Source organism: Crocuta crocuta, unplaced genomic scaffold, assembly GCF_008692635.1.
Source record: "Crocuta crocuta isolate KB4526 unplaced genomic scaffold, BGI_CrCroc_1.0 scaffold64, whole genome shotgun sequence".
Taxonomy (NCBI): Eukaryota; Metazoa; Chordata; class Mammalia; order Carnivora; family Hyaenidae; genus Crocuta; species Crocuta crocuta.
In genome coordinates, this window is record NW_027530640.1 from 13,344,501 (window position 1) to 13,371,079 (window position 26,579).

At 43.9% G+C, this 26,579-nt stretch overlaps 2 protein-coding genes and 1 pseudogene across 10 annotated transcripts in view; all 3 read left to right on the forward strand.

Annotated features, from left to right (window-relative positions):
- LOC144235274 (protocadherin gamma-C4) overlaps window positions 1-26,579 on the forward strand; it is a 176,380-nt gene that overhangs the window by 46,990 nt on the left and 102,811 nt on the right. Inside the window, exon 1 of one of the 9 annotated variants that reach the window (XM_077768815.1) lies at window positions 3,409-3,453. The exons of 5 other annotated variants lie outside the window; for them this stretch is intronic. In XM_077768815.1, coding sequence (XP_077624941.1) covers window positions 3,424-3,453 — 30 coding nt within the window. In that variant the 5' untranslated portion in view covers window positions 3,409-3,423. Of the gene's footprint in view, window positions 1-3,408; window positions 3,454-5,329; window positions 7,787-13,360; window positions 15,844-23,880; window positions 26,337-26,579 lie in introns of those variants that run through there. 3 more of the 9 variants (XM_077768809.1, XM_077768804.1, XM_077768802.1) reach the window with 3 other exon arrangements.
- On the forward strand, window positions 344-3,387 carry LOC144235299 (protocadherin gamma-B3 pseudogene; annotated as a pseudogene).
- Window positions 19,235-23,905, forward strand: LOC144235300 (protocadherin gamma-B4-like). The gene is made up of 2 exons (XM_077768860.1): window positions 19,235-21,631; window positions 23,732-23,905. Exons 1-2 carry the CDS (start codon window positions 19,235-19,237, stop codon window positions 23,903-23,905), a joined length of 2,571 nt encoding a protein of 856 aa, XP_077624986.1.

Genomic DNA, 26,579 nt, shown 5'->3' on the forward strand with positions numbered 1-26,579 from the left:
ATGTGATTGTAAGGACTCATACGTCACCCTCAAAATTCAAATAATTCACCATTGCTAAGTTACTTGAGAAGAAACAGTACCGTTAAAGACAATGGTAAAGTAATGTGGAAAAAATAAAATCAGAGGAATAGTTTTTAAATACTAGTCATCTGCAAGTAGACACTTGGAAACTAAGGAAAGGAGTTTATTCTTCTTATCGTACTTCGGTTTTATAAGGACACTCAGTCTCTTTGCTTACATATCAATTATTTTGGGGTAAGATGACAGTGATAATATAGAAGGAAGTGAAACTCAGGATAAAACCAAAAGCTATGAGATCTGTAACATCTGTAAGTTAGAAAACATGAAAATAGAGTGGAGTAACAATACATATCAAGCTGGAATTTCAAGAATTTTCTTATTACACTTTCTGCTGCACCACCACTACTTTCATTTGTGGCATTTTCTACGTATAATTTTACTTGGTCCTCAGTTTTACTAAGTAACACAGGGGAAATGTTGTTATAGCTATTTTATGAAAATGGAAATGAAAAGCACCACAATTCCAATAAATGTCTTCAGTAAGTGACCTCTGCTCTTGAGTAGTAAAAATCGCTTGAGTTAGATGGATAAAGCTCAGGTTCAAATAAAATGAAAGCCAGACCAAAGATATAGTAAATATTTAAAATGTTAAAATCCTTGTAAAATGAGGAGAATGAGCATCTGTATCAGGACACAGTAGAATTTTCTTCTAACCCACTCCTTACTTGGAGCTTTAGTAACCACTACTGCAGTTCTGCAGCCCAGACGCGGGGTGCCGCTGTTGGCTAGTACTGAGCGAAGTATCAGCTTCTCCCGGCGCAAAGAAATCATTAGCCCACCGCGAAACCGCGAGAACTGGACACTGCCTCTGGCCCTCTGATGCCAAGGTATCTGTCAGAATCGGCCTGCCAAGACAAATCAAGAAGTTGCTCCGGCTCCGAGAATTCTTGGGATAATTTAACGATCGTAGCTCTTCAGAGGCAGAAAGGCAAAGGCGCTGAAAGCGGGATGAGAGATCACTTGGGACTGAAGGGCCCGGCTGGGCGGAGACCAATGCCATTTCTCTCTTTGTTGTCTTTGTTCTGCCCGGTGCTCTCGGAGCAGATCCTCTATACTATTCCGGAGGAGCTGGCCAGGGGATCACTTGTAGGGAACCTCGCCAAGGACCTGGGGCTTGGTGTGCGAGATTTGCCTGCTCGAAACCTGCGGGTTAGTGCACAGAAGAAATTCTTCACAGTGAGTACTGAGAATGGGGACTTGCTTGTTAGTGACCGTATAGACCGAGAGCAAATTTGTGGCGAGAAGTCAACATGTGTTCTAGAATTCGAATTGGTCGCTGAAAAGCCTTTGAACTTTTTTCATGTAAGTGTGGTAATTCAGGATGTCAATGACAACCCACCAACGTTTAGCCAAAATATCACTGAATTGGAAATCAGTGAACTTGCTGTAACTGGAGCCACCTTTGCCCTGGAACCTGCACAAGATTCAGATGTAGGTGTCAATTCCCTGCAGCAGTATTACCTCAGTCCCAACCCACACTTCTCTTTGATGCAGAAGGAGAATCCAGATGGCAGTAGGTACCCAGAACTGGTAGTGAAGACTCCCCTGGACAGGGAGGAGCAGTCCCGCCACCACCTGGTCCTCACGGCTGTGGATGGGGGTAACCCAGCCAGAAGCTGCACTACCCAGATCATGGTGGTTGTGGCAGATGCAAATGATAATGCACCAGTGTTTACCCAGGAGATTTATAGGGTCAGTGTTCCTGAGAACCTGCCAGTGGGCTCCTCTATACTAAGAGTGATGGCCACTGACTTGGATGAAGGGGTCAATGCTGAGATCACCTACACTTTCATCAACATTGGTAAGGCAGTGAGACAGCTGTTCAAACTGGACAGTACAACAGGGGAACTCACCACTAGTGGAGGACTGGACTTTGAACAGAGAGAGAGCTACACAATTGGGGTGGAAGCAAAGGATGGTGGACGTCACACAGCACACTGTAAAGTACAAATAGATATTTTGGATGAAAATGACAATGCTCCAGAGATAACCCTGGATTCTGAATCTAAACATATTCTAGAGGATGCTAAGTTGGGGACTGTTGTTGCCCTGATCAAAACATATGACCTCGATTCTGGATATAATGGGGAAGTTTTCTGCCAACTAAAAGGAAAGTTCCCGTTTAAAATAGTTCAAGATATAAAAAACACATACAAGTTGGTCACAGATGGAGCCCTAGATCGAGAGCAGACTCCAGAATACAACATAACCATCACAGTCACTGACAGGGGAAGGCCGCCCCTCTCCTCCAACAGAAGCATCACCTTGAAAATTGCAGATGTCAACGACAATGCTCCTGTTTTCCACCAGGCCTCTTACGTGGTCCACGTAGCAGAAAACAACCCTCCCGGAGCTTCTATTTTCCAAGTCAGCGCCTCAGATCCCGACCTGGGATCCAACGGCCACGTCTCCTACTCCATCGTGGCCAGCGACCTGGAGCCACGGGCGCTGGCGTCCTACGTGTCCGTGAACACGCAGAGCGGCGTGGTGTTCGCGCAGCGCGCCTTCGATCACGAGCAGCTGCGCGCCTTCGAGCTGACGGTGCAGGCGCGCGACCAGGGCTCGCCAGCGCTCAGCGCCAACGTGAGCCTGCGCGTGTTGGTGGGCGACCGCAACGACAACGCGCCCAGGGTGCTGTACCCGGCGCTGGGGCCCGACGGCTCGGCGCTCTTCGACACGGTGCCGCGCGCCGCGCAGCCCGGCTACCTGGTCACCAAGGTGGTGGCGGTGGACGCCGACTCGGGACACAATGCCTGGCTGTCGTACCACGTGCTGCAGGCCAGCGAGCCCGGACTCTTCAGCCTGGGGCTGCGCACGGGCGAGGTGCGCACTGCGCGTGCTTTGGGCGACCGGGACGCGGCGCGCCAGCGCCTGCTGGTCGCCGTGCGGGACGGGGGACAGCCGCCCCTTTCCGCAACTGTCACGTTGCTCCTGGTTTTCGCAGACAGCCTACAAGAGGCGCTGCCAGATTTCAGCGACCATCCTACACCCTCTGACCCCCAGGCCGAGCTGCAGTTTTACCTGGTGGTGGCCTTGGCCTTGATCTCCGTGCTCTTCCTCCTCGCCGCCGTGATTCTGGCGGTTGCCCTGAGCCTGCCACGCTCCTCGAGCCCTTCCGCTTGGAGCTGCTTTAAGACTGATGTCTGCTCCCAGACTGGATCTGGGGTTATCCCCAACTTTAGCGAAGGCACTTTGCCTTATTCTTACAATCTATGTGCTGCGTCACATTCCTCAGAGACTGAGTTTAAATTTCTCAGTATAAAGCCTGAAAATGGTCCATCACAAGATCTTCTATGTAACGAAGCCTCTTGGTTTGAAAGTACCAGTAATGCCGATCCCAAAATGACTTCTAATTCAGTCAATTTGCAACAGGTGAGTTACTTCAAAACCCTTTATTTACATAAGTATAATTAGATCAGTAATTATTTTAGAGGCAAAAAGTATACAGGCGAACTATACCCTGATTTTATTGTGTTTTGTTGATTTTTCTGGGCATTGCTTTGTGGGGGGGCGGTGTTAGAATTTTTTATGTTTTGCAGTCTTTCATAGAAAGTGGCCTTGTGATGTCTTGAAAATTTTGTTAAATCTAAAACCACATATCATGGGGACACCTGGGTGGCTCAGTCGGTTAAGTGTCTGACTTCAGTTCAGGTCATGATCTCATGGTTCGTAGGTTTGAGCCCCACGTCTGTGGTTAGGCTCTGTGCTGATAGCTGGAGCCTGGAACCTGCTTTGGCTTCTGTGTCTCCCTCTCTCTGCCCCTTCCCCACTTGTACTCTCTGTCTCTCAAAAATAAACACTAGGGGCACCTGGGTGGCTTAGTCGGTTAAGCGGTTAAGCGTCCGACTTTCACTTAGGTCATGATCTCGCGGTTTGTGGGTTCGAGCCCCGCGTCGGGCTCTGTGCTGACTGCCAGCTCAGAGCCTGGAGCCTGTTTCGGAGTCTGTGACTCCCTCTCTCTCTGACCCTCCCCTGCTCACGCTGTCTCTCTCTCTCTCTCCTAGAAATAAATAAAACATTAAAAAAATAAATAAATAAACACTAAAAACATAAAACCACATATCATGAAACATTTTTGATACATTAGCATTACACTGTCTTTGGGAAACATAATTAAACACAAATGTAGGCAATTAAGTGGTTTACTTAGTTTCAATGCAGTTAATCCTAAACTATGTTTTGTATATATTAATATAAGTTTTTCTCATTGTAGACAATATATTTTCACATTTTTAAAAATTCATTTAAGTAATCCCTACATCCAACATGGGGCTTAAATTTGTGACCCTGATATCAAGAGTCACAGGCCACTTTGAGCCAGCTAAGCACCCCCTTTTCATGATTTCAAAAGTATACAGAAATATTGTCTATGCTGGGGCATTTATTAATCTGTGTGTTCATAAACTCACCAAACACCGCGCAGTCTGGGCGCAGATCTCCTCCCGGTCTGTCATAAAATAGATGATGACATCTAAAATTGGCAATACTTGTAACTGGCAGTAGATGGATTGGTTCCACATGTGTGGTTTTTGGTGGCCTTATTGAAAATGGGACAAATAAAAGAGACTCGTCACTATAGAGAACAAACTGAGGGTTGCTGGAAGGGAGGTGGGGGAGTGGGGTAAAATGGGTGCTGGGTGTTAAGGAGGGCACTTGTGATGAGCCCTGGGTGTTACATGATGAATCAATAAAATCTATTCCTGAAACTAATATTACACTATATCTTAACTAACTGGAGTTTTAATAAAAATACGAAACATTGAAAAATTAAAATGGGACGAATATAAATAATGGTGGAATATAATTCAAATTTACAGAAAAGTGTAATCTTATTTCTTTTCTCCAAGGCCCTCAGAGCTATTGACACAAAAAAGTAGGTGGTAAATTCCAGGGAATATATAAAATTATTTGAAATATTCTCTTTTATTCTTCTTGGAGAGGGAAATACTATGAGTGACATCTAAGCAGATTTAGCAGAAATGAGTAAGATTCTTTGTAAGATGGTTTCACAAAAACGGTGCAGTATTAAGTTAGGACTCTAAGCGTCGCTGTTCACTAATCTGGGCAAAGAAAGCAATGATAACTCGAGTAATATCCACCAGCACAAAGCAGATCAGACACCATAGCTCTCCAGCTGCGCAGAAATTCTAATCTAAAACGCTTCGCATCTGACTTCTACTTGTTCATGGACCTTGGCTTCTCTTTGGGAGAAGCACAAAAATGTGATTGTGGACCTGCTCCCCCTATTCGCAATCCCAAGGAAGTCCTTAAGGAGCCAGCCATGGCAGCTCTGCAAAAGCACTGGCACGAGAGTGGATTAGTGGTGCTCTTCAATCTCCTGGGGATTCTGGGGGGTGCTCGGTCCAGGCAGATACATTATTCCATTCCTGAAGAGCTGGACAAAGGTTCTTTTGTGGGAAACATCGCTGACGATCTGGGGCTGGAGCTACGGGAGCTAGGGGAGCGTGGAGTCCGCATTGTCTCCAGAGGTAGGATGCAGCTTTTTTCTCTGAACTCACGAAGCGGCAACTTGGTCACTGCGGACAGAATAGACCGGGAGGAGCTCTGCGCCCAGACTGCGCGGTGTCTGGTGAGTTTTAATATCCTCATTGAGGATAAACTAAATCTTTATCCCGTAGAGGTAGAAATAGTGGACATTAATGACAATTCACCCCAATTCTTTAGGGGAGAATTAGAAGTAAAAATTCCGGAAAATGCTCTCCCTTCCTCTCGTTTTCCACTAATGGAAGTCTATGACTTGGATGTGGGAATGAACTCTCTTCAAGGCTTCAAACTCAGCAAGAATAGTCACTTCTCAGTGGATGTCCGGAGTGAAGCTGATAGGCCCATATACCCGGAGTTGGTGCTTGAGCATGCCCTGGATCGTGAGGGAGAGGCCATTCACCACCTTATCCTTACTGCTGTGGATGGGGGTGCACCTGTTCGCTCAGGCACTGCTCGAATTCTGGTAACTGTCCTAGACGTGAATGACAATGCTCCAGTATTTACTCAGCCTGTGTACCGCATGAGTGTTCCTGAAAACCTGCCAGTAGGCACACCAGTGTTGTCGGTAAATGCTACTGACCAGGATGAAGGAGTCCACGCAGAAGTAATGTATTCCTTCCTGAGGGTAACAGAAAAGATCTCAAAGATTTTCTGCTTGAATGCTTTCACTGGAGAAATCTCAACCTCTGCAAATCTAGACTATGAGGATTCAAGCTTTTATGAACTGGATGTTGAAGCCAGAGATAGGCCAGGTCTCCTTGACAGAGCAAAAGTCTTAATAACTATCTTGGATGTAAATGACAATGTACCAGAAGTGGTGGTTACATCTGGAAGCAGATCAGTTGCTGAAAATATGCCTCCAGGAACAGTAATTGCTCTTTTTCAAGTATATGATAGAGACTCTGGACTGAATGGCCTGGTAACATGCTCCATCTCAAGAAGTATGCCATTTGAGCTGGAAAAATCAGTAGACAATTATTATCGATTAGTGACCAAGACAGTGCTAGATCGAGAACAGGTATCTTTATATAACATCACTGTAACAGTCACAGACAAAGGAATTCCACCTCTGTCTACAGAAACGATTATTTCCCTAAACGTGGCAGATACCAACGACAACCCGCCTGCCTTCCCCCACTCCTCCTATTCTGTCTACATCCCTGAAAACAACCCCAGAGGTGCTTCCATCTTCTCTGTGACTGCACATGACCCGGACAGCCACGAGAATGCCCAAGTCACTTACTCCCTGGCCGAAGACACGCTCCAGGGGGCACCCCTGTCCTCCTATGTGTCCATCAACTCTGACACTGGCGTCCTGTATGCGTTGTACTCCTTCGACTATGAGCAGTTCCGTGACCTGCAACTGAGAGTGACTGCGCAGGACAGCGGGGACCCACCGCTTAGCAGCAATGTATCCTTGAGTGTATTCATTCTTGACCAGAATGACAACACACCAGAGATCCTGTACCCCACCCTCCCCACCGACGGTTCCACAGGCGTGGAGCTGGCGCCCCGATCCGCAGAGCCCGGCTACCTGGTGACCAAGGTGGTGGCGGTGGACAGAGACTCTGGCCAGAACGCCTGGCTGTCCTACCGCCTGCTCAAGGCCAGCGAGCCAGGGCTCTTCGCGGTGGGGCTGCACACGGGCGAGGTGCGCACCGCGCGGGCCCTGCAGGACAGAGATGCGCTCAAGCAGAGCCTGGTGGTGGCTGTGCAAGACCACGGCAAACCCCCACTCTCGGCCACCGTCTCGCTCACCGTGGCTGTGGCCGACAACATCCCAGACGTCCTGGCTGACCTGGGCAGCATCAGGCCCTCGGCCCACCCGGACGATTCTGACCTCACGCTGTACCTGGTAGTGGCTGTGGCCGCAGTCTCCTGTGTCTTCCTCGCTTTTGTGATCGTGCTGCTGGGACTCAGGCTAAGGCGTTGGCACTCGTCGCGCCTGCTCCAGGCTGCGGGGGCTGGATTGGCGGGCGTGCCGGCCTCGCGCTTTGTGGGCGTGGACGGGGTGCGCGCTTTTCTGCAGACGTATTCGCACGAGGTCTCGCTCAGGGCGGACTCCCGGGAGAGTCACGTGATCTTCCCCCAGCCCAACTATGCGGACACGCTTCTCAGTCAGGAAAGCTGTGGGAAAAGCGAGCCTCTTTTGATTAAGGAAGATTCAGGGTTTTGTAAAGAGGAAGACTCCCTTGTTCAGGTGAGATTTTTCCTTTTATTTGTTTTATTTGAACAAGAACGTTTAAAATTTTCTTTGATCAGTACTTCCTTTTCTTAGTCTTTGCAGTGAGTCAATTTTGAGAATTAAGATACCAGTTGAGCTCTATTAAATCTTAGTTTCGTTTAATTTCATGCAGAAAAAACCCCACTTTAATGTATGATGCAGATTTTCTTCTCTGCTGGCAAGCTCTTTCTGTCTTGGGCTGCCTTCTTCTCGTTTGTTAGAGTTTGAGTGCGTGTGTGTGAGCGCACGCGTGCGTGCATTTTCCTGCATTCTGACGTTTGTGAGATTCTTTTTCTTTCCTTTTTAAAATGTTTTTTATTTATTTTGAGAGAGAGAGTGTGCGGTCAGGGGAGGGGCAGAGAGAGAGAGAGAGAGAGAGAAAATCCCATGTAGGCAGAGCCTGAAGTGGTGCTTCAGCCTACCTGAGCTGAAATCCAGAGACCCTCAATAGATTGAGCCACTCAGATGCCCCATGAGATTCTTTTTCTAATGTAAAAAAAAAAAAAACAAACCTCTGAATTGCAGCCTTTGTTAAAGAAGGTCAAGGTCTCAGTTTTTCCCAGTGTTAATTAATAGTAAGTGTTTTCTGAAATAGTGGATATTTGTGAGAGATATTTTCCCCCTTTACTACTTAGGAATCAAAAATTATTTTTATGAAAGATAAACATAATTGACATCTGTAGCAAAGAAGACCTGATTTTGGTGTTAGAAAGCCTGAATAACTTTCCTGGAACTGTTTGTTAATCATCTTGGGCCAGTCACAATATCTATAGTTTTTAAAGTAAAATTTTAATTAAAAAGACTTGTCTTATCTATCTCACACAAATTCTGAGAATATATAACAAAATAGTTAAAAATTTTTTCAACTATAAAGTAGTATAGTGAACAATTATTTGTTGACATCACCAGTATTATAATAGTTAACAGGTATAATTGTTAACATGTTAACAAATGTAAGCATCTGATACTGTATGGCTACTACAATGTTCTGCAATCTGTGTGCTTGATAGTATTTAAAAGTGAAAATGAGTTTTTAAAACAATTTTTAATGTTTACTTTTGAGAGAGAAAGAGAGAGAGGAGAGAGAGTGCATTCTTGTACACAAGCAGGGGAGGGGCAGAAAGAAGGGGGGACAGAGGATCTGAAGCAGGCTCTGTGCTGACAGCAGAGAGCCTGATGCAAGGCTGGAACTCACAGATCAGGAGATCATGATCCCAGATGAAGTCAGGTGCTAATCTAGTGAACCACCCAGAAGCCCCCAAAATGAATTTTTAACTATTATTGTGTCCACTTATAAGGATATTATCTCTAAAAATAGAGGACTGAATATTGAATGGGAGAATGAAGGATTGATAGAGTTCAAATAATAATTTAAATAATTTAGCATATTTAACCCACATAAAATAAGGCTTCTGTCATATAGAAACTGTATCCAAATATTTAAGGATAGGAGAGTTGTCATTAGAAGAATGATTAGTCTCATTCATCATGGCCCAAAGTGTGAATGAAACTGTGGCTTAGTGAGTAGAAAAAAGCAAAGTTTTGAGTTGTTGTAGTTGTCCTAATTGAAAATGGGTTGCCTAGGAGGTAATAGGTTCTATTACTAGCTCCTTTCAAATGTTGGCCCTGGAATTAATAGAATACAGGGGATAATATAATTGGATGAGTTGTTGAGGTACATGATAGCCCAGGTCTTTTCCATTCCTGAGCTGGAGGGTTCTATGCTCTGATAATGCAATAGATTGGCCACTTATGTTTCTAAATTTGGTATGCACATTTAACATAAATAATTGAAAAGATCTGTTGAAAATAAATGAGAACCTTCTTTTGTAACCTGAAATTATAAGTCTTTAAAAAAAAAGTTTCTTTCTTTTTGAGAGAGAGAGAGTGTGTGTGCACATGGGTTGAGAGGGAGGGAGAGAGGGAACACAGAATCTAAAGCGGGCTCCAGGCTCTGAGCTGTCAGCGCAGAGCCTGCTGTGGGCCTCAAGCCCGCTAGCTGTGATACCATGATCTGAGCTGAAGTTGGATGCTTATCTGAGACTGAGACACCTAGGTGCCCCAATCATCTTTAAGATAACATTGAGTTGATGCCTTTAAGTCAGATGCTAAAGGTATTCTATGTTTCCCTAAATCAATATTGTGATATTTACATCTCAGAGTTTATTTTAGAATTATTTATTTCAAGATTCCAAATGTATATGACTAACTAAGAGATTCCAGACATACACGTTTTCAAATTTGATTTGTTTGGACGTTTGTGATATAATGCTTTGATGGTTTTACTCAGAATTTACTAGTAAATAATTTTAAAGAATTTGAATCTTGGGTATTGGTTATGGGAGTCAGATTATCTCATACAAGTATTAAGATTTGTTTGATATGATCTAGAGTGTAAGTGTTATTTTTTTATAGCACCAATTCTGGATGAGTCAAACTACACTTGAATAAAATAAACAAAAATAAATTACATCTTAATCCTCCATTGTTATAAGCAAAGCTCTTTAACTGGGTTCTATGGATAGTAGGCTGGTTTACTTTATTCTCTTATCTGTTCACTCACTAACGGGATAGTAGGATGGTTTATTTCATTCTCTTACCTGAATTACCTATGATCATTTCATTTAAATAAATGAAATATTTTATTGAGAAAAACTATCAGATTCTACTCTTAATAATATCATTTATTCATGTTGGCTAACCAGGTGTTAAATCCTAGCAGTCATGGAATTTTCTAAATTCTGACTGACTGAGGTTCTCGGACCTACATACCATACAGATCATTATTAATAAGATAGGCAGTCTCAAATTTTGAGTACTGCATTTTGAAGCATCAGGAAGAAAACCTACCAAATTATTGGGCTAGCTTACCATCTTTGTAAACCACCCATCTGACCAAACTTCTATTGATGTGACAGTTATCAGTGGGAAGAAGTAAAATCTCAGAGAGAAATAGAAAATATCTACATGTTTGCCTGGAAATGAAGACCTAAACAAAACTCCAAACAAATGTTTTCTCAATAGAAAAAACTTCAGTAAAGAGAGAAGATGAATAACTCAGTGCCTGGGAAATCAATTAGACTTTCCATAGAATTTTTTCCATAGGATTTTTTATGCAAGTAAACAAATGAAGGTCGATTCTTCCTAAAAACTCAACAATAGTAACATATTTCCTTTAAAACTGTAGACTTATTTCAATTTTATATAGTATGTTTATATTTAACATATCTTAATGGTCTAGTAGAGTTCTTTAATATTTAAACTTATGTTGTAGAATAACTTAGAAAAATTGATCACTAGAGATATAAAGCCAGTTACTCCCTAAAGTATACCTTATGTTCAGAGTATGTTCATAATCTTATTTATCTAGATCTTACTTATTAGTTCCAAAGAAAGTATCCAGAAGTAATAAGTTAACTGAGACTTTTTAAAAAATAGTAGAATAAGAAACAGTGCGAGATTATACTATGATTTTTGAAGTGTTAGGCAGCAAAAAGATCACAACATTGGCAGCTATAATATTCATACACAAAAGTTTTGTTTGAACATGCCTGAAAGTACTCATGATCTTTAATGACTTTGTTTACATCAACAAGAAGTTCAGGATTACTACTAAACAAATAGTATTTAACTCCTATTTATGGAATTCATCTGTAATACTCCTTTGAACAAAATGAAAAAAACATAGTTCTGAATTATTTTGATAGATTAAAACAGCATTTCATTCGAAGTATTGCCTGTATTTTGGGCCAGTGTCATCAGAGAGCAGAAATAGATTACTTAGTTAGGAGGGGCGACTGGGTGGCTCAGTTGGTTAAGCATCCGACTTGGGCTTAGGTCATGATCTCATGGTTTGTGGGTTCGAGCCCCGCGTCGGGCTCTGTACTGACAGCCAGCTCGGAGCCTGGAGCCTGTTTCAGATTCTGTGTCTCCCTCTCTCTCTGACCCTCCCCTGCTCACAGTATCTCTCTCTCTCTCTCTTTCTCTCTCTCTCTGTGTCAGAAATAAAACATTAAAAAAAAAAGATTACTTAGGAAATCTCCAGCAACTAAGCTAAGCATTTTCAGTGCTACTTCTGATTTCTTCCTCCTAGTGCTCCTATCTGCTCCCCTTATGGCTTAAAATAATTTACAAGGCAAGGTTATTTCTTTTTTTTTTTTAAGTTTATTTACATAAGTAATCTCTAAACCTAACGTGGCGCCTGAACGCACAACCTCAAAATCAAGAATTGCCCCCTCTTCCAACTGAGCCAGCCAGGTGCCCCATGGAAGCAGGGTTATATCTTGCCAGGTCTTCATTTCAGGACAGGTAACTCTCTTTTCTGTTGCAACTCTGTGAAAGGAACTTTATTTCTATCAGCTGAGAAGAACTGATCCATCAACAAGTCTGTTTTACTTAATTAACATAAGTGGAAAAATTGGTACCTATAAGGATCTTCTCAGGACAGTTCTGTATGTATGTTCAAGGGCTATCTGGAGACCTACCTTTTTTCATTTATTCTAGAATAATCATCCAGAGTAGGAAGAATATTTGAATTGCATAATGAAAAGACGTGGTCAACACCCACTTTCTTAACACTCTGCAGCTAGTAGAATCTCTGCAAATTCCTGCCTTCTGTATAAAATGAGTTTCTTCTATAGCTGACTGTTACTGATTGGCTTCTCGCCACATCTCTAATGGCACTTTTTGAGCATAAAGCATCAGCCAAGGCAAATGGTTTTCTTTTTTCTTCTCAAAACACTGGAAGTGAGGATATTTGTATTCCAACGTTGGTTCTACTATTATATAATCAAGGACAAAGTAATTTTCTCTCATTTTTAAAAGCATTAAAATGAAGGTATTGGACTAAATCATCTCTAAGTTTCTTTCCTATCAAAAACTTTATTAAATAATATCCTCTCTGTATTTTAAAGAAAAATTTGACTCTCTGAGTCTTATGTGGTGGTGTCTAGCACATAGTATGTGTTCAATATTAATGAATTAACTTAAATTTATTATACTCGGATGAAAACAGTTTCTAGGTAACATCTTTCTTACGTATACATACATCTTTTCAAATAAATCATACTTTTTTTAAACCTGCAAACACTGCTTTTACTCCATGTTCAATGAAGTCTGAGGCAGTACCCAACATGATTTCAAAGTTGCAATGCAAAACAGAAAAAAATTTTTTTTAATTATCTGCAATTAATAAGCACCCATCATAAGCACTGTTGCATTATTTCATTTAATTGGAATGTACTTTTAAATTATATCAGATGTATAGATCGAAGGAATATAAATGGACGAATTTTGAAGGATAAAACAACTTTCTGAAAAATCAGTTATTTTGATTCAATATGGTGCAGTAACCTAGTAAGGACTCTGAGCGCCGCTGTTCACTAACCATGGGGAAAATGGTGCAATAAGATCTGCCAGAGGCACTGAGCTTTTACAGTACAAAGAAACACCAGATTGAGACAAATTCTCTTCCAGTCTGCATCAAACTCAGGTCTCTATTATACTAAATTCTGGGATTCTTTTATGAATACAAAGGATTCCACGCTGACACATTGGCATCCAGAAGCACAAGACGAGATAGCCCAGTGTCTAACAAGATCAGCAGGACAACAATGGCGACTCCGCAGAGGGGTCGAGACTACAGAGGATTCATCCTGCTCTCCATCCTCCTGGGGACCCGGAGGGAAGCTTGGGCAGGACATATTTTCTATTCATTGCCGGAGGAGATAGACACAGGGTCTTTTGTGGGTAATATCGCTAAGGATCTGGGCCTGGAGCCCCTGGAACTGGCAGAGCACGGAATCCGCATCGTCTCCAGAGGTAGGACACAGCTTTTCGCTCTGAATCCGCGAAGCGGCAGCTTGGTCACTGCGGGCAGAATAGACCGGGAGGAGCTCTGTGCTCAGAGTGCACGGTGCCTGATGAAATTTAACATCCTGATGGATAAAATGAGTCTTTACCCTGTAGAAGTGGAAATAATAGATGTTAATGACAACGCTCCTAGATTCTTGATGGAAGAAATGACTGTAAAAATAATGGAGAACACAGCTCCTGGGGTGCGGTTTCCTTTAAATGAGGCTAGGGATCCAGATGTGGGCACGAACTCCCTCCAGAGCTACCAGCTCAGTCCCAATCATCACTTCTCCCTGATTGTGCAGACTGGAGATGATGGAGCTAAATATCCGGAATTAGTGCTGGAAAGAGTGCTGGATCGAGAGGAAGAGGCTGTCCACCACCTACTCCTTACAGCCTCTGACGGCGGCGACCCACCCCGATCAGAAACCGCCCACATCCAAGTAACAGTGGTGGATGTGAATGATCACGCGCCAGTCTTCTCTTTGCCTCAGTACCAAGTAACTGTCCCTGAGAACGTGCCAGTGGGCACAAGATTGCTCACGGTACACGCTGTTGACCTAGATGAGGGAGTCAATGGGGAAGTGACATACTCTTTCCGGAAAATAACTCAAAAAATTTTACAGATATTCCAACTGAACTCTCATACAGGAGAATTAGCAACTTTAGAAAGCCTAGATTATGAAGAATCCAGCTACTATGAAATGGAAGTTCAGGCTCAGGACGGTCCTGGTAGTATGACACGGGCTAAAGTAATTATCACAATTTTAGATGTGAATGACAATGCCCCAGAAGTGACTCTAACATCTGTAAGCAACTCAGTCCCTGAAGACACTCCTCCTGGAACAGTAATTGCTCTTTTCTACCTTCAAGATCGAGATTCTGGGAAGAATGGTGAGGTGACCTGCAGTATTACAGAAAATCTGCCTTTTAAATTAGAAAGATCAATAGACAATTATTATAGGTTGGTGACTGCGAAAAACCTAGACCGGGAAAAACTCTCTGTGTATAACATCACACTGAAAGCCACAGATGGTGGAACCCCACCCTTGTCCATGGAAACTCACATCTCAGTGAATGTGGCAGATACCAACGACAACCCGCCTGCCTTCCCCCACTCCTCCTATTCTGTCTACATCCCTGAAAACAACCCCAGAGGTGCTTCCATCTTCTCTGTGACTGCACATGACCCGGACAGCCACGAGAATGCCCAAGTCACTTACTCCCTGGCTGAAGACACGCTCCAGGGGGCACCCCTGTCCTCCTATGTGTCCATCAACTCTGACACTGGCGTCCTGTATGCGTTGTACTCCTTCGACTATGAGCAGTTCCGTGACCTGCAACTGAGAGTGACTGCGCAGGACAGCGGGGACCCACCGCTTAGCAGCAATGTATCCTTGAGTGTATTCATTCTTGACCAGAATGACAACACACCAGAGATCCTGTACCCCACCCTCCCCACCGACGGTTCCACAGGCGTGGAGCTGGCGCCCCGATCCGCAGAGCCCGGCTACCTGGTGACCAAGGTGGTGGCGGTGGACAGAGACTCTGGCCAGAACGCCTGGCTGTCCTACCGCCTGCTCAAGGCCAGCGAGCCAGGGCTCTTCGCGGTGGGGCTGCACACGGGCGAGGTGCGCACCGCGCGGGCCCTGCAGGACAGAGATGCGCTCAAGCAGAGCCTGGTGGTGGCTGTGCAAGACCACGGCAAACCCCCACTCTCGGCCACCGTCACGCTCACCGTGGCTGTGGCCGACAGCATCCCAGATGTCCTGGCCGATCTGGGTAGTTTGGAGCCCCCAGCTGACCCTGATGCCTCAGGCCTCACGCTGTACCTGGTGGTGGCAGTGGCCGCAGTCTCCTGTGTCTTCCTCGCTTTTGTGATCGTGCTGCTGGGACTCAGGCTAAGGCGTTGGCACTCGTCGCGCCTGCTCCAGGCTGCGGGGGCTGGATTGGCGGGCGTGCCGGCCTCGCGCTTTGTGGGCGTGGACGGGGTGCGCGCTTTTCTGCAGACGTATTCGCACGAGGTCTCGCTCAGGGCGGACTCCCGGGAGAGTCACGTGATCTTCCCCCAGCCCAACTATGCGGACTTGCTAAGCAGTCTGGAGAGCTGTGAGAAAAAAGATCCCTTATTAACGTCCATAGATTTTCATGAATGTAAGGACGAAGCACAAGATATTCAGGTGAGTTCACTAATACATTTATCTTTACATCCTTGAGGAATTATATTTTGTGTAATTTTCTTTTTTGCGAAGCAAATGTTTTAGAGAGGTAAGAGGCAAAGCAAGTTCAGTTTATTTCAGGTGATACTTTAACACAGAACTTCTCAGGTGATACTTTAACACAGAACACTTATTGACCTAGGTTTTGGTGTCATTTCCTTAGTGAAGGCCTGTACAAGATTGTGAATAAGTGGACTGTCACATTTTTCTACCTTCCACGTATTTTCCATTCATCGTTCTGAATTCATGTGTTTTATAAATTAGAATAAATTGTTACATCTTTCTCATTGCACTGGGTTAGCAAGAGGAAAATACATCTCAATCATCTTCTCAGGATTCTCTTTAGATTAGATCTAGGAAAGGTTCTTGAAGATCTTCTGCTTTCATATACTTCAACTTGATGGGTTTGAAAATCTCAGTTGCTTCCTGACATATTAAAACATTTTAATTGTAGTATAGTTAACATACAGTGTTAGATTAGTTTCAGGTGTATGATATAGCGATTCAACAATTCCATGCATCACCCAGGGCTCATCATGGCAAATGTACTACTTAACTCATCATCTATTTCACCCATTCCCCTCACCCACCTCCCCTCTGGTAACCACCAGTTTATTCTCAACAGTTAAGAACCTGTTTCTTGGCTTCTCTCTCTCCCTCTCTTTCCCCTTACTTATTTGTTTCATTTCTTAAAGTCACATGAGTGAAATCATACTGTATTTATCTTTCTCTGATGGACTTATTTCACTTAGCATTATACTCTTGAGCTCCATCCATGTCATTGCAAATGACAAGATTTCATTCTTTTGTGGCTGAATAAGATTCCAGTGTATGTGTATGTGTATGTATGTATGTATATGTATGTATATATATACATGTATCACATTTTCTTTATCCATTCATCAGTAATTGGATACTTGAGGTATTTCCATAATTTGGCTAGTTTAAATAATGCTGCTATAAACATCGGAGTGCATGCATTCTTTTGAATTAGTGCTATTGTATCTTTTTAAAAATTTATTTTGAGAGAGACTGTGTGCATGAGTGGGGGGAGGGGCAGAGAGAGAGGGGGGATAGAATCTCAAGCCAGCTGTGTGTTGTCAGCACAGAGCCCAACATGGGTTCCATTCCACGAATCCAAGAGATCATGACCTGAGCCAAAATCAAGAGTCCTCTGGTCCGCTGACTGAGCCACACAGGTGCCCCTGTATTTTTGTATCTTGAGGGTAAATCCCCAGTAGCACCATTATTGGATCATAAGTTAGTTCTATTTTTAACTTTTTGAGGAACCTCCAACCTGTTTTCCACACTGGCTGCACCAGTTTACATTCCCACCAACAGTGCAAGAGTGTTACTTTTTCTCCACATCCTCACCAACACTTGTCGTTTCTTATGTTTTTGATTTTAGCCATTCTGACAAGTGTGAGGTGTTATTTTGCTTCCTGGCATACTTAAAGCATAATCATCTATTAAAGTCAGATCCTGGTAGAAGGTTAGACGGATGTCTAAAGAATGAAATCCGTGTGTCAAGCTTCACTAAGATCTATATCAATGACAAGGATCTCATGCCACACTAAAGGTTATTGTCTGAAACCAATAAAATAGGACATCAAATAGAATGTCATTTCAAGTGGCACTTGTGAAATAAGAAGTTATATGTATTAATAGAAAATTCCATTATATTGTGTTATTGGTACAGCCAGGTGAAGTGGTTTTATGGGCTCTCTTAGTGGGAGATCGGGGATGCTTGCTTTATGAAACAATGATCTTGTATACTCAAGACCAGAAGTTGATTCAATTTATTGGATCTGCTAAAAAAAAATCAGTTAGAAATAACCCAATCTAGGATTAACTACTTTTATATTCATTATATAACATTTTAGTAGAACTTAGTATATTTGTTGATTAGCAACTAGAAGGGGTTGATAACAAGTATTTTTGTTTACTTGCACATACTTGTTTACTAAGAACTATGCAAAATATTACTCCCTTTGTAACTTTGAAGATTAATGTTACATTTTGTAATGAGGAAAATAATTCTTCAGTAGGAAGGACGGGTATAGACTAACTCATTTCTGGCTACAATAACCTTTTGAGTGTTAAATGAAAGGACTTTTTTTCTAGCATAGTATTATGTTTGGTGGTATTTTGCATAAATTGGCCTGTGCAATGATGTGGAACTATGTGTCATATATTTTGTAGTGTTTAGATCTACAGTCACTTGAGAAGACAATATTACTGATACTTTGTGAGGCAGAAATATGATTATCAGATATTTTGAAAAATATCCCAAAACAAATTCATTACATACCTAAAAATATTTTCCAACAAAGGAAAGAAACCACCACTAAACTCAGTATGCTATTGCAATTGAATATCCTAGGGACTGTTTTATCAATTGAGGTCATCATGTGATGTTACATTTAAGCACAGAAGTGGGAAACAGTAGCTCACTCTAGTAGACCGGGGTTAATGACTTTGTTTTGCAAGGCAAAATATAATTACCTGGTAACTTAGAAGGTTGATGTTCTATTTTATAACCAGGAAAATAATTGTGCTATGGGAAGGAGAAGGAATAGACTAAGTTTTTCCAGCTGTCATTTTCTTAAGTGAGTGAAGTGTACGTCATATAATATTACTATGAAGAAATTACTGAAATTATTTTGAACAAAAGAAGGGTTTAGAGGTAAGTATAAGTTGTGCCCTTTCAAAGACAATTTCAGCGTTACTGATGCTTTCTGAAAAATTGAAATGAATCTACATGGAGGTGCCCAAAAAGTAATGAAATCACGAAAAACAAGAACAAGGTATAAGGATAGAATTTTACTCATATTAGTATTCACAATTGCTGTACTCTGAGATCCTTTAGGCCAAGTATGTGTTATAGTCATCTTTCTGTTACGGTGCGGATTTGAAGATGCATGTCAACATTTTGATTACCTGAAAATCTGGAAATTTGGGATAATAATGCAGGTAATAGTACAAATTAATCGTCATTAGACATATAAACATATAAAAATAATTTGTTCAGTTAGGCGCTGGATTGTGATTATTGCCGCTGGTTAAAATAAAGCAGCAAGGGCTGCAGTTTCCCAGTGCGGACTGTGGGCGCCGCTGTTGGCCAAAGTGCAGAGCTTGGGCACTGGCGATCTTCTCGCGCAGCCGCAGCGCACTTTCCTGTATCAGACTCGCTAGCTCGAACCTTTACACCACTTCCTCCTCTGGAAAAGAGGGAACCCTGACCCTCACGCAGGCAATATAGCCTGTTCGGAACTCTGGACACCTGCAGCACAGAGATTATTTGTAATCCGGCGTCTCCAGGCCGGTGAGCAACCTGAGGGGAGCCGAAGGGATGGGGAGCGGCGCTGGGGAAAGGGGCTGGGCTGAGAGGCGGCCAGTGCTGCTTCCCTTCCTGCTGTCTTTGTTCTGCCCGGCGCTCTCAGAGCAGATCCGCTATAGGATTCCCGAAGAAATGCCCGAGGGCTCGGTGGTGGGGAACCTCGCCAAGGATTTGGGACTCAGCGTCCATGAGTTACCGACTCGACAACTGCGCATCAGTTCGGAAAAACCTTACTTCACTGTGAGCGCCAAGAGCGGGGAGTTACTTGTGAGCGGCAGGCTAGACCGGGAGCAGATATGTGGGAAGAAGCCAGCCTGTGCTCTGGAATTTGAGGCTGTTGCTGAAAATCCATTGAACTTTTATCACGTGAGTGTGGACGTAGAAGATATTAATGACCACACACCAAAATTCACGCAAACTTCCTTTGAGCTGCAAATAAGTGAGTCTACAAACCCTGGGGCACGATTTATTTTAGGATCTGCCCATGATGCAGATATTGGTGCCAATTCATTATGGAATTACCAGCTCAATCCGAATGATCATTTCTCACTCCTGAATAAAGAGAAGTTAGATGGTAGTAAATACCCTGAGCTGGTACTAAAGATGCCTTTAGACCGGGAAGAGCAGAAATCCTACCAGTTGACCTTGACTGCATTGGATGGCGGGGATCCACCCCTAAGTAGTACTGCCCAGATACAGGTCCTAGTGACTGATGCCAATGATAACCCTCCAGTGTTCAGCCAAGAAGTATACAGGGTGGGCCTTCCGGAAAACGTGCTTCCTGGCACCACTGTGCTTCGAGTGATGGCCACCGATCAGGATGAGGGGGTCAATGCCCAAATCACCTTCTCTTTCACTGAAGCAGGCCAGATCACCCAGTTTGACCTGAATTCTAATACGGGAGAGATTACTATTCTAAATACATTAGATTTTGAGGAAGTCAAAGAATATTCCATAGTTTTGGAAGCAAGGGATGGTGGAGGAATGATTGCCCAATGTACTGTGGAGATAGAGGTCCAGGACATAAATGACAATTTCCCAGAAGTGGTAATCCAGTCTCTACCAGATCTTATTATGGAGGACACCAAGCTGGGAACACACGTTGCTTTGCTTAAAATTCGTGACAAGGATTCTGGATACAACGGAGAAGTTACTTGTAAATTAGAAGGTGATGTTCCATTTAAAATACTCTCTTCTTCGATAAACACGTATAAATTAGTGACAGATGGAGTTCTAGACCGTGAGCAAACCCCTGAGTACAATATTACTATCACGGCCACCGACAGGGGCAAGCCGCCCCTTTCATCCAGGTGCAGCTTCACCCTACGCGTTGGCGATGTCAATGACAACGCTCCGATTTTCCACCAGGCCTCCTACCTGGTCCGCGTGATGGAGAACAACCCTCCTGGAGCGTCCATCGCCCAAGTCAGCGCCTCTGACCCCGACCTGGGGCCCAACGGCCACGTCTCCTACTCCATCGTGGCCAGCGACCTGGAGCCACGGGCGCTGGCGTCCTACGTGTCCGTGAACACGCAGAGCGGCGTGGTGTTCGCGCAGCGCGCCTTCGATCACGAGCAGCTGCGCGCCTTCGAGCTGACGGTGCAGGCGCGCGACCAGGGCTCGCCAGCGCTCAGCGCCAACGTGAGCCTGCGCGTGTTGGTGGGCGACCGCAACGACAACGCGCCCAGGGTGCTGTACCCGGCGCTGGGGCCCGACGGCTCGGCGCTCTTCGACACGGTGCCGCGCGCCGCGCAGCCCGGCTACCTGGTCACCAAGGTGGTGGCGGTGGACGCCGACTCGGGACACAATGCCTGGCTGTCGTACCACGTGCTGCAGGCCAGCGAGCCCGGACTCTTCAGCCTGGGGCTGCGCACGGGCGAGGTGCGCACTGCGCGTGCTTTGGGCGACCGGGACGCGGCGCGCCAGCGCCTGCTGGTCGCCGTGCGGGACGGGGGACAGCCGCCCCTGTCTGCCACCGCCACGCTGCACCTGGTGTTCGCTGACAGCCTACAGGAAGTACTGCCCGATCTCGGCGACCGTCCGGAGGCCTCTGACCCCCAGGCCGAGCTGCAGTTTTACCTGGTGGTGGCCTTGGCCTTGATCTCCGTGCTCTTCCTCCTCGCGGTGATTCTGGCGGTTGCCCTGCGCCTGCGCCGCTCCTCCAGCCCCGCAGCCTGGGGCTGCTTTCAGCCTGGTCTGTGTGTCAAGTCTGGACCGGTGGTTCCTCCCAACTACAGTGAAGGGACTTTGCCTTATTCCTACAATTTGTGCGTTGCGCATACTGGAAAGACAGAGTTTAATTTTCTAAAGTGCAATGAGCAGTTGAGTTCAGAACAAGACATACTTTGTGGTGATTCATCCGGGGCCTTATTTCCACTTTGCAACTCCAGTGAGTCAACCTCCCATGTGGTGAGTTTCTTTTAAAACTAACGTGCTTCGGTGCTTCGTACAATCTACCCAGTTCTTTATATTCATAGGAAAAGATACAATTTGTAGTTCTAAACGTTTCTTTATAAGTAAAAAAACTGTCATACTATTCTTCAAGGGAAGTTGAAACAGGAGTAGTTATGTGTCTTTTAGGGATGTCTTACCAGGTTCAGATCTTCAGAGTAGTGCGAGTGTGGTTTTATCTACAAAGGGAAAGAAATAATGTTATAGTCTATCTTCTAAAAGCTAATGAGACTTTAAGTTTTCTGCTTATTACCTAATATGTTAATTTTTTAAAACTTGGACATAGTGTAAATGTAAAAGTGGACAGTCATTTAAATATAACTTTAAAACAAAATTTAAGGGCCGCTTGGGTGGCTCAGTCGGTTAAGCGTCCAGCTTCGGCTCAGGTCATGATCTCAACCGCTTGTGGGTTCAGGCCCCGTGTCAGGCTCTGTGCTAACAGAGCCCAGAGCCTGTTTCAAATTGTCTCCCTCTCTGCCTCTCCCCCACTCGCTCTGTCTCTCTCTCAAAAATGAATAAATGTTAGAGCTAAAAAACAAACAAAATTAAGCTAAAATTAGACATTTTTCTTAACTGATTTAACTGTTGTTTTGTTTCTTATATTTACTCCCCATTGTTTCAAACCCTTATTCCTGCTGCAATAAGGTATCTTAACATGGATTTTTATGTACATGGACACATTGCAATTGTGTGCAACGAACTGTGTGTGTAAAAGCATTTTACTTAGCAGTAAGATCATTATGCTCACCAGACGATAAATTTTTTGTTTTTTACTTGCAGCACAGTAAGTAAACACACACACCATTGTATCATTTTGAACTTTTTGTAGCCCTAAGCTAATATAGCTAGAGGTCTTCTCATTCTACTATCTCTAGGAGAAAAATAGAGTCTTCAGTTTTTCAAATTTTGGACAAAATTGCCAACCTGATGTGCAAACAAATATTAGATAATACATTTGTAGATTTCTGTTAGCAAAGTCTTCAGTTACTAACCACTTTACAAGCTGCTGAAGAAAAGAGATGTAGGTTTTTTTTAGTGACTTTTTTGGCTGCTTAGTGATAGTTACGTGTTCTTCTGTGGTTCTTTTAATCAAAATACTAATTAGGGTAAAATTTACTTTAGAATATACTTTTCATAAGAAGTTAATTGAGTCTCCCTTAAAATATATTTGTGGAAGAAAAGGATGGAGATTGGCTTTTTGTTGTGTATTCATTTGTATTTTTTAAGTATTTTCTATTCAAATAGAAAAAATACATAATTTAAATAAAGTAGCAAAACAGGTTGCATGGCTGGGTTAGTTGGTACAGCATACGATTCTTGATCTCAGGGTTGTGAGTTCAAGCTTTATGTTGGGTGTAGAGATTACTTAAAAATAAATAATGAAATAACTAACTAAATAAGTAAAATAACTAAACAGTGTAGTCTCTGATGAAATTGAAAGTAAAAGCATTTATCGTGTTAAAATTTCATAATGTTAATTTGAAAACATTATCAGTGTATAATTAAAATTGCATTTAAAAAGAGTATTTAAAAAGCAACAACACTACTGAGAGCTTACTATAATAATTAATTAGTTTATATCAAACAAAACACCTTCCCAGTCAGTCATCTCCAACACGTCTAATTTATTCTAAAAATGAATTAATTTCCAGTGACAACTGGAATACCTACCTATTTGATAATAGATTTACAATAAGTCTTAGGGCATATTATGAAATAAAATTTTAATGATTTACATTTTAAGAGGAAATGTATTCCAGAAGTTTAAGTAATGTGAGACTAACCCATAAATCGTTTGATATCACTTAATAATACTTTATATAACTTTAACCCTACTTCATCCATGCTTCTTGGCAATTACTTTTAAAATATGACATCAGAGATAAGTTAAATACTGTAAAAATAAACTATAAAAGGCAAGATAATTTTTTTTTTCTCTCAATAACCTGGCATACACCATTACTTATCTAAGCGGGTGCAGTAACTGCTTAGGACTCTAAGCGCCGCTGTTCACCTATTTGGAGAGAAATTTAACCAAATGCCATCCTGTTACTAAAGGCTCCCATCTTGCAAAGACTCGCAGATCCCACAAACCATCAGCAAAGCTGCAGCGAAACTCTGTCCCTAAATCTGAGACACTCCAGCTTTATATCAGATGATCTCCATAGCTGCAGCAAAAAGGTAAACAAGACACACATGTCCAATGAAGATTCTGAGTGGATTCAGTTGTGAAAGAACAATGGCTGCTCCAAAGAATTACCAGAGACGCAGCAAGCTGGTCCTGCTGTGCACTCTATTGGGCACGCTCTGGGAAAACGGGAGAGGACAGATCCACTATTTGGTGCCAGAAGAGAGCGACAAAGGATCCTTCGTGGGTAACATCTCCAAGGACTTGGGTCTGGAGTCACAAGAGCTGGGGAAGCACGGAGTCCGCATCGTCTCCAGAGGTAGGACACAGCTCTTTGCCCTAGATTGGAGAACTGGCAGCTTGATCACCGCGGGCAGGATAGACCGGGAGGAGCTCTGTGCTCAGAGCACACGGTGTCTAGTAAATATCAATATCCTGGTTGAGGGCGGAGGAAAACTTTTTGGGATAGAAATAGAAATCACTGATATCAATGATAATAATCCAAAATTCCAGGTCGAAAATCTGGAAGTAAAAATTAATGAAATCGCTGCACCTGGAACACATTACCCGCTCCCAGAGGCTGTTGACCCAGATGTGGGCATGAATTCCTTACAGAACTACCAGCTCAGCCCCAGTCACTACTTCTCTCTGGAAGTGCAAAGTGGAGACGATGGAACTCTACACCCAGAGCTGGTGCTGGAACAGGCCCTGGACCGCGAGGAAGAGGCTGCTCACCATCTGATCCTCATCGCCTCTGATGGCGGTGACCCGCGTCGCTCCAGCACCGTGCACATCCACGTGACAGTGTTGGATACAAATGACAATGCTCCAGTTTTTGCTCAACCGATTTACCGAGTGAAAGTCCCAGAGAACGTGGTCCCGGGCACCCTGCTGCTTACTGTGAGCGCTAGCGACCCAGATGAGGGAGCCAACGGTGAAGTGGCCTATAGATTCTGGAAAATTAGCGAAAAGCAATCTCTGTTATTCCATCTTAATGAAAATACTGGGGAAATATCAACAGCAGAGAGTCTAGATTATGAAGAATGTGCATTTTATGAAATGGAAATACAAGCTGAAGATGTGGGGGCACTTTTGGGGAGGACCAAAGTGCTCATTTCAGTGGAAGATGTAAATGACAATAGGCCAGAAGTGACTGTTACATCTCTGTTTAGCCCAGTCTTGGAAAATACTCTCCCTGGAACAGTAATTGCCTTTTTGAATGTGCATGACCAAGACTCCGGGAAGAATGGTCAGGTTGTCTGTTACACACCTCATAATTTACCTTTTCAATTAGAAAAATCAATAGATAACTATTATAGATTGGTGACATGGAAGTATCTGGACCGAGAAAAGATCTCTATGTACAACATCACAGTGACGGCCTCAGATCTAGGAACCCCTTCTCTATCTAATGAAATTCATATCTCCTTGTATGTGGCAGATACCAACGATAATCCACCTACGTTCCCTCATGCCTCCTACTCAGCCTATATCCCAGAGAACAACCCTAGAGGTGCCTCCATCTTCACTGTGATGGCCCACGACCCTGACAGTGGCAACAATGCCCAGGTCACTTACTCTGTGACTGAGGACACCATCATGGGGTCACCTCTCTCCTCCTATGTCTCCATCAACTCAGACACAGGTGTCCTATATGCACTGCATTCCTTCGACTATGAGCACATCCGAGACTTACAGCTACTGGTGACTGCCAGAGACAGTGGGGACCCTCCACTCAGCAGCAACGTGTCTGTGAGCATATTTGTGTTGGACCAGAACGACAATGTGCCAGAGATCCTGTACCCAGCGCTCCCCACAGATGGTTCCACAGGCATGGAGCTGGCACCCCGGTCCGCAGAGCCCGGCTACCTGGTGACCAAGGTGGTGGCAGTGGACAGAGACTCTGGCCAGAACGCCTGGCTGTCCTACCGCCTGCTCAAGGCCAGCGAGCCAGGGCTCTTCGCGGTGGGGCTGCACACGGGCGAGGTGCGCACCGCGCGGGCCCTGCAGGACAGAGATGCGCTCAAGCAGAGCCTAGTGGTGGCTGTGCAAGACCACGGCCAGCCCCCTCTCTCGGCCACCGTCACGCTCACCGTGGCGGTGGCTGACAGCATTCCAGACGTCCTGGCTGACTTGGGTAGCATCAGGACCTCAGCCAGCCCAGAGGATTCTGACCTCACACTGTACCTGGTAGTGGCGGTGGCCACAGTCTCCTGTGTCTTCCTCGCTTTTGTGATCGTGCTGCTGGCGCTCAGGCTGAGGCACTGGCACTCTAGGCGCCTGCTTCAGGCCTCAGGAGGTGGGCCGGTGGGCGTGCCGGCCTCCCACTTTGTGGGCGTGGACGGGGTGTGCGCTTTTCTGCAGACGTATTCCCACGAAGTCTCAGTCACCGAGGACACGCAGGTGAATCATGAGATTTTCCCCCAGCCCAACTATGTGGACACACTTATCAGTCTGGAGAGCTGTGAGAAAAATGATTCCTTATTAACAGCCGTAGATTTTCATGACTGTAAGGATAAAGCTGCTTCTATTCAGGTGAGTTCAGTTCTTTGTTACGTTTAATTCTCAGAGAAATTACATTTTTTATAAATGTATGTTTTAGGACATAATTGTGGAGACAGTTCAAAATTTTTTTTAAAAGTGTACCACAAAATTTTTGGTTTGTTTTAATGGTGATACTATAAAATTGAGCTCTAATGATGATGGTTTGTTTCATTTGCTCTCCAAAGGCTCAGATAAGATTGTTTAAATGTCAGTTCACAACTTTTTGGCATCTTC